Here is a 16450-nt window from a genome sequence, read left to right on the forward strand (position 1 = left end):
TCTACTGACTGAGCTACCCGGCTACAAAGGTGATACAGTAAAAACCCACAAAGATGGTGTAAAACAAAATGTTCATATACTCACAAATACTCACAACTTCTAAACCCTAAAATGATCGAAATTATACACTTCAAAATTTCTCATAAATTTAGAAATAGTTCCGAAGGGGGACACTAACCCCCCTAGTCTAGATCAACTACCCCCTTACTCTAGGTTCTACCCCCTATTCAAAATGTCATCAGGATTTTTTCCCCACTTTCAAGACATTATGATTACACATTCAACTAAATGCTATCATGTTCACTCTTGAAAAGAGGTGCTTTTGAGTCTATTTGTAATATCCGTTCTGAGAATTTTCAAGATTTTAAACCAAAAGTCCAAGACTGCAAAACTAGATATTTAGAAAGATGAATTCAAATAACTTAGCTGAAATGAAATAAATGACCGATTGCTAAACGTGCATTAGCCAATCAACCAACCAAATTTTGTCATTCAATTCCAGAGACAGTCCTTCGATTTGTTGTTAGGCCTAAATGGGCCATTGGTTGAGGTCCTGCAAAATTTCTGGGAAATAGCCTATCCGGCGGTGCGCAAATCTAGGTGGGTGGACTTCTCCAACGTATATCTTTTTCTTGGGAAGTTTAAATTAGTTTTCAAGGTTGGCTTGGTTCAGACGGAGACCGCAGACTGCACCAGAAAAACTTTGCACGCCCGTCACGCGGAATTAATATGTGATTAATTAATAGAACTAAAACTAGAACTAGAACGTTCCAGTGCACTTCCGGTGTTCCGGAGCAAAATATCCGTGATATAATTGGGCTATTCCATTTTTAAACCATACAGGGGTATTGACGAACTTTTCCAGGGGGGTCTGAGCCTTGATTTTCCAAAGGGGTTTTTGTTCATTTTTCAGATTTTCCAAGGGGGTTGTTTTAAAGGTTTCCAAGGGGTTGTTAAAGGTTTCCAAGGGGTTCTCTTCTCCCTCAACTGACATCAATTAGTCATTTTCCACGCCCTTTTTCACAAATTTTCACTTTCCAGGGTTGTCGACCCCTAATTTCCAGGATTCCAGTGATGCTTTCGAATATATAAAATGTGACAAATTCAATTTCATTAATGGCTGAACCATCATCCTTAAAGACTGTAAGTATTTTATTAAATTCAATTTTATTTGACGTCAAATACAGTCGCATCGCGAGAGCAGCAAAAAATGTGCACAATATGGCGGAAATAACTGGAAAAATATACGAACGAAAATCCGAGGAAATTGGTTCTTGTACCCCATCAAGCTGCCTCATCCATGCAAACACAAATAAAAAGGACACTTTACAATGCAAGAAATGCGAACGTCGAGTTCATTTGGCTTGCTCTGAGCTTCCTCCTTATCAAATCCAGCTTTATCTTCAACACAAATCTAGAAGCTATCAATGCATGAGCTGTGTGATCATAACACCAGAATTGAAAAAGAAATTGAACTTCAAGTCTGTTGGAGATTTACAAAAAGATATCGATGCATGTGAGAACATAATAAAAGCACAACGGGAGGACATTTCAAATTTGAAGGCTAAAGTGTCAACTAACAATGTGAATAAAGCAGTCACAGAAATTGAAAACACCTTCAATAAAAGAATTGACGTGCTGGAAGGCAAAATAAATAAAATCGCAAACAAGAAATCATCGTCTGTGAATGAAATTGCTTGTGAAAAATCAAGTTATTCAGAAATAACAAAGAAACATCTTGATGAGTCGCAAACGAAAACGATAAAGCGTTTCCTTGAAAAAGAAAATAAGGATAAAAAATGGATTGAAGCGACTTCGTGTAATCTCATGATACATCACCTATATGAAACTACGGAAGACACGAAAGAGATAGCGGATAAGACAGATATCGACTACATAGAAAAACATGTAATTTCAAAACTGAATATAGGAGAAATCAAGGTAAAAAAATCAGAAAGAATCGGTACCCTAACACTTGAAAACGAAGAGAAAAAGCATTACCGTCCATTGAAACTTACATTTCAAAGTGAGGAAGATAAAGAAAAGGTGCTAAAGGGGATCTGCAATTCAAGACGCCGTTACGAATTTAAAGCAACAGACGATCTATCAAAAAACGAACGAAACCTCGTTAAGGAATGGTGCCAAAAGGCAAAAGAACGAAATATGAAGAAGAACGATGACAACTTCCAGTGGAAAGTCCGTGGAAGCCCAAGAACTCGACTTTATATGAAAAAAGTACTTGCACAATAAGAATAATCACGACCAGTTACAGAGGCCCTTGTGCCTAGAACTTTGTTACATTATAACGATAAACTGTAAATTTAAATGAGATTGTTTCATAGAGGTCAATAGACCTGCGAAATATACTTCTATAATAAAACATCTCCATATTTTTTTGTAACCATGTTTTTAAAGGCTTTTTTAGAACGTGTTAAAAATCATTGCTCCGGAAGCACGGGAAGAGGCAGAGCGCCGGGAGGGTGCTATTATCTTTGATAGGAATTTCCGTGGGATGCTAGTGAGACTAACTGTACTCTAATTCAAATTCCAGTTAGTTTTTTCCTGAAGTTTTTTAAACTTCATACCGTGAAGTCGGGTAACTTGCATCAGTGGAGGCTAACATTCATAGCCCTCAAATGAATGACCTGGCTGGTCATTAAAATACAATGTTAAATTAAAACAAAAATGGTAGAGTAAAGCTGCGAGCAGAGCTGCGTGCGTAGTTGATTTGTTTTTAAATTTTGCTACTTTAATTGGTCAGTCATTTGATGGCTATGCAAGTTTCCCTCCACTGATGCAAGTTACCCGACTTCACGATAAAAGCTACACCTACGTTCAGTTAGTCACACTAGCGTCCCGCCGAATGCGTATCAAAGATTAATCCCACAAGCGCTATATTGTTTACTTGACTCGCAAGTAAAAAAATGTGCCGCAAAACTTCTAAAGGAATTCATGAAAAAATATAAACCTGGCGCTTTTTAATGAAATTAACATTTTCAAAAACTACGAGAAATTGCTTAAAATTTGAGCCAAAGATAGAAAAATTTGAGCCAAGCCAACCGATTGGTTCGAAACACAGGACACAGGACGCAGGACACAGGACGCAGGTCATACAAACTACAGACTGGAAGATTGTAACACACTCGTAACGTAACATATAGAAAATATGCTATTTAGAAGATTTTTAAACAACGAACCATTAAATGCCAACTATTGACAAATGACGATTAGATTTAAACAATGACGTTATCACAAAATACTAGGTGTGTAAATCAATTTACAACAAAATGTTTTTTTCATGTTCAATAGGATACTGACGGTGCCAGTGGATATATAGATTGATATGTTTTGAGAACATTAAATACAGTACTCCAAAAGAGCTGTTTTAGAGATATGAAGAATGTGACGTAATTTTCATCAAAAATACGGAGCAGGGGATAAAAATATTGATATAGTTATGAAATATAAATCTTTGACGCCATTTTAATCAATTTTTGTTATCATACCCAAGGTGATGCAGGAGATATAATGAGATATGATATAGCGATTGTAAAATAGCTATTTTCCTGCCAGGAGGCTGTTTAAAGATGAGATAAATATATATAACATGTGTACTTTGGATATGACATATGTAACATACCAATGACATTGAAAAGATAAATTCTATTATACAAGAAGGAAGGGGCGCGCGAAAAAAAACATTCGCGTATGCTAGTTAGCATATTTGAGTGGTTTTGGGCTATAGTTTTGCATTCCGCCAGCCAAACTCAATGAAATTCAGTACACAATCTCATTTGCTTTTATTATTTACATCTTGGAAGTGGTAAGATGGAGCGATGTCTCTGGTTGGTGAAAAATAAAGGTTTTTTGGTTTTTAGTATCCTAATTAGGATGTTGATTGCTATTTTGGATACTTTTTTGTATCCGATTTAAGATACTCTCTAAGTAGGAGAGATTGCCGAAGGTACAGGAAGGTATCCTAATTTGCACTTGTTCTTTACTGCCTGTCTCTAAAATAAAGAAGGATGTCAGAATTAGACGAGGGATGTCAATATTAGACCAATTTACAATATGTAGTAGACATGACATCTATCTGTATTTATTACCAAAGGTCTATATAAGAATCATATTCTGGTTTTCCTGTTACTAGATGGTATAGTAGACACTATAGTAGAGCAAAATAAAATATAAAAAAGAGTTAATATGATCAACGTGATCGTTGGTGGGTTCCGTCTCCCCTGTCTAGATCTTTTTCTTGACTTGGGAAGTTGATCTTCAAATTAGTTTTCAAGGTTGGCTTGCAGTTGGCTTGAAACGCAGGACACAGGATGCAGGAGACAGAACACAGGACGCAGTTCAGTGCTGACTGGTCAGCTTTAATTGATGAAAATGTTTGAAAAACAATCGTAATCATTAGAAATATCATTCTGAAGGTATTTTATTGATCTGGAACCTTTTTAAAGGTCAAAATCTATCCACGTGCCTACCACGTGTTTTTGCATTCTGTGCCGTGTATAACGCGGACCTGTACAGTACCGTGAGAGGTCCTAAAGCCGACAGCCCAGCCTAAAGCCGATGGGGTCTTTCAAAGATACAAACTAAAATAAAAACAAACCTTTCGCTGTGACGCAACGAAGATAACCAAGTGTCAACTAAACTGTGAGATTTGATACACTGAACCAATTGAACCAAATAACAATAATTGCTTCTAATAACAAAACATATTTTTTTATTGCAATATGCACAACGTCATAAACGACAACAGTAGTAACAGCATCATAAAAAGTAACGAGATGTTTTGATTTTCCAAAGCACACGAAAATATAAAAGAGGTCTGTGTACGAGCGTGCTCATTTTGAAACGTTACGTAATCAAGCCTGGTTTCTATTACTTTACACTCTGTTACACTGGCACTTGGCTTGACTTTGTGTAAGGATACATATAGACGACGTATATTACAATTATTATGTATTACATGACGCCTTGCTCCTATTCTAGTAGGTAGTAAAGATAATATATGTCGTCAAAGAGTACACTTAAATGAAGAGCTGTCCGATTGCGGACATAAACATCCGAACTTATAGGTGGTAAAGAGGGCTTTGATAGTTGCCGCCTCATTGATTCGATGTTTGTTATTCAAATTAGTGCTACCACATCCGCCCCTTTTTCAACTTCGCGCCATTTTTACAATTTAGTCTGTTTGTTTCTTGATGGAAACCAGTCGAAGTTGTTTCGTATTTTTCCCGCACAAGTCACTTTTATACAAAACTGTTATCGTTTTAAACATGAGCAACAACTGATCCAGAATAAAAGGTAATTATTTTTACAACTCGCACTTTTTAATTACATTAATTGACATCTTGACATTACAGCTATCTTGTTAGATGTTTTGTTTCGAGAGTTCTAGCAATAGTTTATCGTTCAACTTGGAGAGGGAATGTTTGTAAACATAGAATTTTTTTTCATAACAGTTATTTGGGGGGTCAGAATTAGGCTGGGCTGTCGGCTTTAGGACCTCTCACGGTAATACTTATATTATATATTACAAATAAATCACGCATGTATTTACGGCTGTACCATTTTGAAATTCGGACCGTAGCTGGCAAAATTTTAGGCTCTGAACGACAGATTATTAAGGATGTTAATTTTTCGAGGAACCTGCCAGCCAGAGAAATTACTTGAAATTTTGGTCAGTGGTGCAAATCTCGATGAACAGAAGAAAAGGTATGCATAGTTTTCCAAACGCAGATCGAAGCAGTAACCTCAAAAATTCAGGTCAAAGTGTCTGCTCTCCTATTTAGGATACCTAAATCTCCAAATTAGGATACAACTCTCCTAGTTAGTTAGGAGAGATTGGCTGAAGATCCTAACTTGCACTTTGTTTTCAATGACTGACAGGAATACCCGGGGGGGGGGGGGGGTACTAGGTTTGCGAGGTGACGGGTATGTCCGAGCCAAAAATCGAAAATCGACCCTTTGAGAGACAAAATTTTGGTGATTTTGGGACCCTTTGAGAGACTTTTTCCAAAATTTTGGTCCATTTTTTCCAAATTTTGGTTTGATTGTCACCAAATTTTTGGAATTCGTGACCCTTTGAGAGAGAAATTTCTGATTTTCGTGATTTTGGGACCCTTTCAGAGACTAACTTTTGAATTTGTACCCCTTTGAGAGACTTTTGAGGAATGAAAAAAGGTACCCTTATGGCTCGCACATACCCGGCACCCATTTTGCCTAAGTACCCCCCCCCCCCCCCGCCCCGGCAGGAATATGAAAGCTTGAGTCACTGATTGAAAAAGGATTATTCCTCTCAACCTTTCTATCAATTTCAGCTGATAAAAAGGGTGTCGGAATTAGAGGAGGGATGTTGACATTAGATCAAGTTACAGTCTGACAGTATCTAAAATAAAAGATACAAAGACCACAAAGCTTTGCTTTGTTTTTTTGACTGTTTGATGAAAAGGAATCAATATGCAATATGGAGACTTTGCATGGAATTTCTAAACTAACTTGTTATCTTTGGTCTTTTAGAAGTACTTACAAGTATAGATTGATCTTTTTTTATTGGCCTTTACTCAAGTTTTTTCTTCTTCTTGCAGTCTTGGGCTTTGATTTTCTCCCCACAGCACCAACTGCCTGTAAAAAATTTGTGAAACTGTGGAGCCCTTACCTAAGAAAGTAGCTACGTCTCATTGATCTATAGTAGAACAACAAGCGAGAAAAAAATGTTCTTTCCGAACGTATATCGCGCAAGCGGAGAGATGATTCCCAATGGCGGTTGGCGGTAATCATTATAATCTCCAATCCGATCAACTAAGGCTTCCTATACGGCTTCTTGTCAGAACACCATCCGGCATGCGCATAACGCGTTCTACACATTTTTTTATAAGAACAAACTATATGAGAACATAAGGCTTCGATGGCCAAAATATCAAGAACAAGTTAATTATAAATTAAGAACATTTTAAGGCTTTGCGGATTCTAAAACACCCGATTTCTTAGGAAAGTGGCCAAAAAACGCACACAAAATGGTAAAAATAAGAACATGTTAAGATAACACTTTTAGGTTTAAAGCTCGACAAGTTAAGAACATCCGAAGGCTTCAAAATTTTGGATGTTCTCACAAAAAAACGTGTACGCATTTGTTCCCTTTCCAACTACAATCGGCGCCGAAATTTATTGGTAAATTTGGGTATTTTAACGTTTTTCAAAATTTAAAGATCGGGCGAGAATTGCATTTTCAGTACTTCCACTTTGTTTCATAAGATTCTTCGATTTGGGTTACTTTGGTTACGTGGCTTCCAGCATAGAGGTATAAAGAAAACAGGAGTTGAATGTGTCGGTAATTGGTCGTTAAAGTCTTTTGATTTCTTTTATAAAATGTATCAAAAGAAATTCTAAGCTCGCCCGATGAAATAAGATTTTTTAGTAGAACTCAAGTTTGCTCTGAACATTCTAATAATCAGTATTGAAGATTCTAGCCTTTTAATATACGAAAATTAGATAAAACTTCGTCCACGAAACAAATTTATGTTCCATTTCGCTATCCGTTCAATTTTGTTTTGAAAAGATATTTTCTCAAGCCAGAAAATGAAAAGTTCTTTATAAGCACACACGATTTCAGACTCAATTTGTAGACATAAAGTCGCTGGAGAATTTTGGAGGAAAGTATCAAGCAATAGAGTTCACCTGAAAGAAAACATTGATCGAAAAATCTTATCATTTGATGAAGGATTGCCAAGTTTACAGGCCTTTTTTTAGTCCAAATATTTTCTTACACTGATGTCAGAAACAATGAATCTCGTCTCATCTAATTTCTAAAGCTTAAATGAGCCAATAAGATTTAACCTATGGATAAAAGAGCTCATTAAAAATGCACGATATATGAGATTATGAGCATGCATACATCGTAACTTTTTTAATCGTAGGGCGAGCTTGGTTACAATAGCATACTTCTCCTGTCTTTCTTTATACCTCCATGCTTCCAGGCTGTATTCTCAACCTTATTGGAACATTTTTGAGCTTTTAGACGATCCTGAGATCCTAAGAACTCAGAGTTAAAACTCTACTTCCGAACCGTGGGTTCACTTACGGTTTTAAAGTTTTGAGGGAATTCCCCTTTTGTACCAAATATTTCGGTGTCAATTGTAGACTAGTGACAAGATTAAATATGAAAGACAAATACATTGATTAAAATTTATTTTAAAAAATTTATATTTTTGAATAATTAAAGATTTTTTTCAAATACATCATTTGATTTGCGATAATTTATAAAGATTAATTTTATGTTTGTAAAGAAATTAAAATGCTAAAGTTAGGAAAGCATCATTTCTAGTAGAATATTTCCCCGATTTCAAAATGGCAAAAAATTACAATTTTTGACTAATTTTCAGAATCTGTGAGTGTTCTCTGTGTACTTATCACAAGAGACTTTGAAAAGAAAGTTTAATTTCTGAAAGACATTCAAGGGTGTAGTGCAGATAAAAGCTTTTCCTATGCATTTTGTAAACGTTTCGTTCGTAATAAAAAAATCACATATTATAGGCTGATTCAAAGAATATATATAATAACAAGTATAGGTAGTAAAGTAATAATAATAAAATGATAAATTTATGATGACGTCAGCTATTTTTTTGCACATTTAAGTCAATCTCTAGAACACTGAGTTAATTTTTGACGAGAATGAGTGCATGCAAAAAAATATAATGTCCAGACGTTATTATAAGAAAAAAACAAAAACATTGACAACAAAAAAAAAACGACAAAAAAAACAAAAAATTCTCCCTAACTTTGTTTTTAGAAAAATAAGTTTGAAAATACAATAACTACAATAATGATAGAACAAAGAAAATGACAAAAAAATAATATTGATTTTATTTTTGAATTTATTTTTGTGTCATTTATAACATTTCTCTTTTCTAAAAGTTTTTTTTGTAAATTTCTTGTTTTTTCGATAAAAATTCGTCATTAAAAAGCCCTCCCCGGCGCAATAAAACAATAAATTAATGTAGGTGAAATAAGCTCTTTACGCTGGAACAAATGCTTATTTATTGTAAAAAAATTCATAAAAATTCATCAAACTGGACCGAAAAAACATCAAAGCAACTACTAAGGGTCTGGGACTGAAAAAAGCTTTTCTTAATTCGTATTTAAATCTTCAAATATTTAGACTATCACTAATCTTATTCCGTAGGGCTTTCTGCTGCGTTGTCGCGCGCGCATGAACGTATTTCATTGTATCATTCTAAAAAACAAATAATCTCCCCTTAGTATAGCACATAAAACTCGAATGGTTGAGAGTTCGTCTATTCCTTTTCATTCTCTCACAAGAATTCGTCGATTATACATCTATCTAATCAATTTGACGTACTTTGATGATAAGGCGGCGTCCCGGTAGACGTGGTACTAATTCTTTCCTCCGTGTATACGTAAGTATTAGTCTTGTGTTATGCATATATTAGAACATTCTTCCAACCAATACCCGGCCTTCCTTTCTCATTGTACAAGTCTCTGGTAAAAAGAGTACGCTCTCCATATGAAAAAAATCCATACAATTTAACCCATGATTTATTTTCCGTAGAACTTTTTGTTGAGAAGGAAAATGAGTAGATTGACATTGATTTTGGCTTTACCGAACATTTTCATGACAGCTACACCATCGTATTGTAATTGCAATAAATCCTGAAATAAGTGAAGATATAGGAATACCTTAGTTACTGAATGGAACATGGCTCCGAATGGGGTTCTAGGTCCCCCCAACAAATTTAGGTCCCCCCTAAGTTTTAGGTCCCCCCACTTTTCAGTAAGGTTCAGGTCCCAGTTGAAATCTAAAGGTTCAGGTCCCTGCAAAAAGCACTTTCAAGGTTCAGGTCCCAGCAAAGAAAAATATTTCGGCACCAAATTATTTCGATTTCAATATGTTATATGTTTTTAAATATTTCTTAAAGGAAACTAAAGAAAAAAATGTTTTTAATAACATATAAGAGAAGGTTCTGATTGAGAAAATTTATGCACCCTTTAGTTCTTAATTGCCCTCTGAAATGTGCCCCCAGAACTTTAGTGCAGCCCTTCAGGTCCCCCCACTTTTTTAGGCCCCCCCTGAGTTTAAAAAATGAGACAGCTCCCACCCACTTTTAGGCCGATTTTAGATTTACACCCCCCCCCCAAATAAGTGGGGGGCGGAGCCATGTGTAACCTTTTTAACGTTGTTGATGGAAAAGAACGTCTTATCCAATACTACTAATACCATTTCGAGTATTGTAACAAAGAAAACATTTGGACCGATGTCGATTGAATATCTACCTGGTTAGGAAACACAAGAAAAAAGGCTTTCAGAGATCGTGTTCTTTATTTAAGTAACCAAGGCACTAGTAGTATCAGAATGAAATACAAGAGGACAAAAAGTAGAACATCGATCTTACCTGGAAGACGAGCTCAACTCTTTCCATATCCACACCCATCCATTTTGCTGACACAGCAAAAACACCAACATCATCTGTACTACCAATCACAAATTGTACTCTATTGAAACTGAAAGCAAAAGAGAAAACTATTTCTTTAGAGATGTAACTTTATGAGGAATAGCGTTTCTTTCAACGCCGATCTAATGTTATGTGAATGGTATGGACATTCAATATTTCATGGTGGAAAGGAATCATGAGTAATCAAGACCACCGCGCCCTGACAAAGACTTTATAATGATCAAAATAAAATTTTATGTATTTGCGACAAAACAATCGGAAGCCGTTACGGGGACGCATGCAATCAGTCCTAGATGAGACTTACTGTGATTGTGGTAAACCTTCAATTTCCAAGACGACACCTTTCTCGTATAATTTTTGTGCAGTGTATTTGATGGTTCCCTTGGCGATGACTTGTTCCTGTTGTTTCTTTCCTTTCTTTTGTTTACCAGTTTTCCTGTGATAAAAAAAAGGATTGTCACATGATATGATTTGATGCATTTTCCTTTCAAAAGTCCTCAGTTTTGCGTGTTTAGAGAAATTCGTCGGTTTGTTTTAAATGACTCAGTGACAAAAATCATTGAAATAACTTCAAATGTGATAAAGTATTTCGCAAGATCACGTGCAAGGATTTTGCAGTAGGAAATCTGAACGCTAGCCCTCGTTTTAGGGGATTGTCGGGTCCAACCAAAATATTTTCAAGTTTACAGGCAAGGGTCGTAGAGCCCGACTGAGGATGCAGAACGTCAAAGACCGATGGGAGATTTGCCCACTTATTTAGGGCTTCGTTGGTTTAGGGCGTCGTGGGCGGACGCCAATCCGCCATCGAGATGTCATGTCAGATAACTTAAGTGTCAGAGGCGGAGCATAGAAGAGCTCTATATTTATGACGCATGACATTTCTGAATGGTAAAATTAGAAAGAAACTCCTCTTAAAACCGGTCATTAAGACGAAAATATTATGTAGATTCCCTTCATTGTTGACTTAAAATTTCATCAAAACGAGTGAAATTTTTTCTTACTTTTTATTGAGGTTATCGAGACAGACTTTGATGTATTGTTGGAAGTAGTCGACTTGCTCTTCGTAAAATGTAGATTTTCGGTTCAAGTTTTCGAGGGTCTGTTTCAGTTTTTGCAACTCGTGTTTCCTTCGTAGGCGGTATTTGCGTTGGTTACGAATATCCTGAAACGTAATATGATGAGTAAATATCTTCGTTTTGCATAAGATCCCACTTCCCGCACTAAGATCCTACTTCCCGCACAAAAATTCCACTTCCCGCACTAAGATCCTACTTCCCGCACTAAGATTCCACTTTCCGCACAAAGATTCCACTTCCCGCACTAAGATCCTACTTCCCGCACAAAGATTCCACTTCCCGCACTAAGATTCCACTTCCCGCACTAAGATCCCACTTCCCGCACTAAGATCCCACTTCCCGCACTAAGATTCCACTTCCCGCACTAAGATTCCACTTCCCGCACAAAGATTCCACTTCCCGCACTAAGATCCCACTTCCCGCACTAAGATTCCACTTCCCGCGCGAAGATTCCACTTCCCGCACTAAGATCCTACTTCCCGCACAAAGATTCCACTTCCCGCACTAAGATCCCACTTCCCGCACTAAGATTCCACTTCCCGCACAAAGATTCCACTTCCCGCACTAAGATCCCACTTCCCGCACTAAGATTCCACTTCCCGCACAAAGATTCCACTTCCCGCACTAAGATCCCACTTCCCGCACTAAGATTCCACTTCCCGCACTAAGATTCCACTTCCCGCACTAAGATCCCACTTCCCGCACTAAGATCCCACTTCCCGCACTAAGATCCCAGGGTTAACATTGGTTCCTCATTAAATAAAAAACAAGAAGGATAATTATAAGAAAACCATTAAAAAAACTTTGGCGAGGTAATTTTGATGAAGAGCTTTTTTTTAGCGAGGCATCATTTTTTTAAATTTTGGCGAGAAATAATTTTCGAGAAATAAGTTCCCTAGAAGTACATTAACAATCCTTCAAAAAATTGTAGTTCTGGAAATTGACATCAAGTTTACAAACCTTTGCAATAGCGTTAACAATATCTTGGTAATCGTTCTTGGAGGAGACGAGATTTTGTTGTTCCAACACTTTCAAATTGCGTAGGATCTTCTTCTTCATGTCTTTCAATGGAAGTCTGCAAAGAAAAGTAAAAGTAATACACTCTTCTCGAGATGCAGAAATTTATTGTTGTCCTTGTTTTCAAGCAGATTTCATTGCTATAAAATTACATATTCACATTGATGATTGTGTTGTTTACACCTCATGAGACATTTTGAATTTCAAGTACTTTTGTTTTAGAGTTAATGTTTGCCTTTTGGGAATTTAAATTGGTTTAAATGTATAATTGCATAGCAATGAAATCTGTTTGAAAACGAGGACAACAATAAATTTATGCATCTTGAGAAGAGTGTATTGAGGAAATCTTACACAGGTATCCTATAACACAACAACAAGCAAAAATGTTTTAAGACATAAGACTTGTATATCTTAGAACTTGAAGTTATAATAGTTGAAACGATACTTGACTGAATATACCATCGTCTCAAAAAGACAGATCGAGTCTGTTGTTGTTCTCTATAAGCAGTAGTTCTACAGTTAACTCTCGTTAATTCGTTCATTTAGTTAAACTTTCCAAAGTTAGAGGAACAATATTAAGTAGCACAAAAGAATTCGCATTTTGAATCAAAAATTATTCTTCAGGTCTTATACGTAGTAGGCTAACTACTTTTTCCAAAGGAATTATTCGAATGAAAAGATACAATATTGTGGTGATGTTGTTCATGACATTTGAATAAATAATTCGGGAGACTAGCTTACTTGCTATCACCGACAGCTGACGAAGAGCGTTGAACAGCAGAGCTCTTCTTCTTGTCTACATCAACGCGATTCTTTTGCAGGCGGAGATGTTCCATTTCTTGTTGTTTAGAGGCGGACGTCTCCAAGATCTGTGTTAATGTTTCACCTTGTTGGACACGCATTATTTCCACAATCAATTTTTTGGTCCTAAAAACACAAATCGAAAAGGGGTAAATGGTACCTTTTAACTTTACTTTCTTGGCGTCATTTTTTCGTCCCTGGTTCCGAAGCAATTCTATTAGTTTAAATTTAATATTTACGTCACTTTCAACCAATAGAATGGCTTCATTTCGTTTCGGAGCGAAACGGAACGAACATGATCAAAGATCCGTTGTAGGGGATGGGAATTAAATTAGGGCCGTGCTAAAAGTGGAAAGATCTGAGCTTTGGAGTAATGCCGGCATGACGGGCCGGCATTTCGTACCAGAAAAAAAAACTCACGTTTCACAAGAAATATTGATTTCATGGTAAAGTCAAAGGGCTACTGGGATATAGAAACGAGTCACTAAAGACGTTGACACGCCGTGAATAATCGCCTTTTCAATCAAATACATCTGTTGTTGGTTATATCGAGCAAAGCCACCTAATCTCAGCGTTTCGGTGATCGAATTTGCTGTCAAACCCTCCCAGTCATCTATCTAGTCGGAAACATAAACTCGCTGATAAGACTTGTCGAGTTAAAAAACATCTACTTACCTGACAAAGAGAGCTTTCATATCTGAATCATCATCATCAGGGACTTCAAATTTATTTGTCAGCGTTAACGAAATTTCTGTTCTCGCCATTTTGCTTGCCGCCTCTTCGTCTACTTCGATGTTCTTTTTACTGCTTTTGTCGTCGGGATTGCTCGGTGCACCCACGACATCTTCGACGGTCGGCACTTCACCGAGATCGTCCAGTAATTCTCGTAATGGATCGTCTTCCTCAGTTGATATCTCGTGCATATGTTCCGATAATAGCTTTAACAATTGAGAGACATTTCGTAAGTTTTATCCCCTTTGGGCTTCAAACCAGTCCTTCTGTCCCCTTACATTCTTCCTTCTGAAGGGGGACACTTTTTAAAGCATTTGATATTTTTAGAGTTTATTCGTTATAGAAAGTAAGTCTTGCGTATCAAGCAACATTTTCGAGTCGTATGATCCAGCAAGGAGGAAACCTATGGCCATGCGGGCCGTGGCCGATTGATATACCTTTCCCTTTTATACAGTAGATAATCACATCATTAGCTTTGGATTATCAAGGGAATATGGCGGAATACTCACACACATTGAAATAAAAATAAAAGCTCGATAGAATCAAACGTTTTGGGATTAATCCAGCGCTACGTCATACAGAAGTAATGGTATAGAGGCTAACTTGTTACTGTTATAATTTCGTTACTCTGTTGACTTTTAATGGGCTATCTACACGTGAAATATAGAATGTAGGGGAAAAATTTTTTTTTAAGTTTTTCAATTCTTTTTGGGTTTGTCCTGGTTTGTTTTAATGTTTATTGTGTTGGTGAATATAGAGAAAAAATATAGAAAAATTCAAAATCGTGAGTTAATCGGAGTGTTATCGTACCTGGTGAGTATCGAGGATTTCTTGGACAGTCATGTAAACAACCGGTTTTGCAACCATGGTAACATCAGAATATTGGTCGATTCCAAAATTCGTTTCCGCATCGTCGACTGATGAGGCGTCTGTGAAGAATTTCCTGAAAGTGAAATTAAGTAAACGAAGCAATTGAAAAGAAATGTGGTTTGGAAAATTTTATTTACAATCAGGTTATAAGGCTAAAATCTTTTAGGTGACAGCGGGAAAAACAGTATTTCAGCACTGCACGACCATAGATCTATGCAATCTTCTATACATCTTTTCGACCGTAACCGCCAATTGCCGCGCGGGCATTTTTTTGTCCGCTTTATCCCACTAAAACCGTCTCAGTCCTCTTTTCGCACCTATAGACAATAGAAAAATGTGTCAAAAAAGAATTTAGTTTAGGGGGATAAAATTGGCACGCGCCTGACCGCGCGACTACGGTCGAAAAGGTGTATTAAAACGTCGTAAAAAAGCATGAATAAGACAATCATCCACTCACTTGAATTTTCCGAATGCTTCGGTAATGTATGGATTTAATGCCCCCAAATGTGAATTCTCACGGTCGAACTAAAACATTAAACGAAAAGAATTAAGGTAACTTAATTTTTTTTGAAAGATAGTTTTAAAATACAATTATAGGTTTTATGCACCAATCAATCATTGGCGGCGCGGTCGGTTTTTTTGGGAATGGTAATGAATGTACGGGAAAATCTTTTTTCGATGCAAGTTCAGTTTTAGTATTTAGACTGCCTTTAAAACAAACCAAGGAAACTCCCGTCAAAACTCCATTCCATACGAAATGAGTAGCTGCGGTGGAGTGCACAAGATTTTAACATTCAAATAGCTTAACTGGACTAACTTGGCGTTACTTAATTAATTCAATGTCTTACTTTTTCTTACATGAGCACTCCTAAACTCTCCGATACGGTCATCGAAAAGAATTTCACCAGTCCGCTCAAAAGCTGAACGTGCCACTAAGGGTTGAGAGGCGTATCACTCTGCAGCTTTGTGTAGACCAAGTTTTAAATTATTTGGAAAATGCTCCTTTTTAAGTATCAAAGTTGAATAAGGTAAACCTCCTTTAACAAGGAAGGGGAGAGTGCAAGGAACGAAAATAGACTGGAGGCTCTAGCCATTAATATTTTATTCTCGCTGACTTTGAAAAAACAACTTACCATTTTATTTGATGCAGCGTATTGTAACACTTTGGCAATGGAACCCAAATTTCTTCTCTGAAAAGTGAAATACAATATGAATAGTTTAAATGCTGTTGGACCTGTCCATGTTCGTTTTGTTGCAGGATACATGTTTTTTATAAGCAGAGGCTATATTTTCGTGAGCCTCGTTGTGCTTAGCAAATTGAATTCTTTGAGCCTCGAGTATGCTTATGCTAGGCTTATGTAGTGATGCAATTTAGACATTGTGTTTGTTTTTTGCATTTTGGGAGATTATAAGCCTAGAAATTTTGTAAACTAAACTGAGGGTCAGCATATGCTTGGTAACTCAAGTTTTTCCAAG

The 16450-nt window shown here is 36.7% G+C and overlaps 1 protein-coding gene across 1 annotated transcript in view; it reads right to left on the minus strand.

Moving 5' to 3' along the window:
* Positions 1-9469: 9469 nt before the first annotated feature.
* Positions 9470-16450, minus strand: part of LOC136806133 (ras GTPase-activating-like protein IQGAP1) — a 30668-nt gene continuing 23687 nt past the window's right edge. Inside the window, exons 26-35 of the mRNA XM_067062699.1 lie at positions 16108-16164; positions 15432-15499; positions 14915-15047; positions 14048-14310; positions 13313-13498; positions 12515-12629; positions 11480-11640; positions 10783-10914; positions 10419-10527; positions 9470-9678 (exon numbers count right to left, since the gene is read on the minus strand). Of these exons, the coding sequence (XP_066918800.1) occupies positions 9565-9678; positions 10419-10527; positions 10783-10914; positions 11480-11640; positions 12515-12629; positions 13313-13498; positions 14048-14310; positions 14915-15047; positions 15432-15499; positions 16108-16164 (1338 nt within the window). The 3' untranslated portion in view covers positions 9470-9564. The remainder of the gene's footprint in view (positions 9679-10418; positions 10528-10782; positions 10915-11479; positions 11641-12514; positions 12630-13312; positions 13499-14047; positions 14311-14914; positions 15048-15431; positions 15500-16107; positions 16165-16450) is intronic.

Source organism: Clytia hemisphaerica, unplaced genomic scaffold (assembly GCF_902728285.1).
Source record: "Clytia hemisphaerica strain Z4C2 unplaced genomic scaffold, Clytia hemisphaerica genome assembly, whole genome shotgun sequence".
In the NCBI taxonomy this organism is placed as follows: Eukaryota; Metazoa; Cnidaria; class Hydrozoa; order Leptothecata; family Clytiidae; genus Clytia; species Clytia hemisphaerica.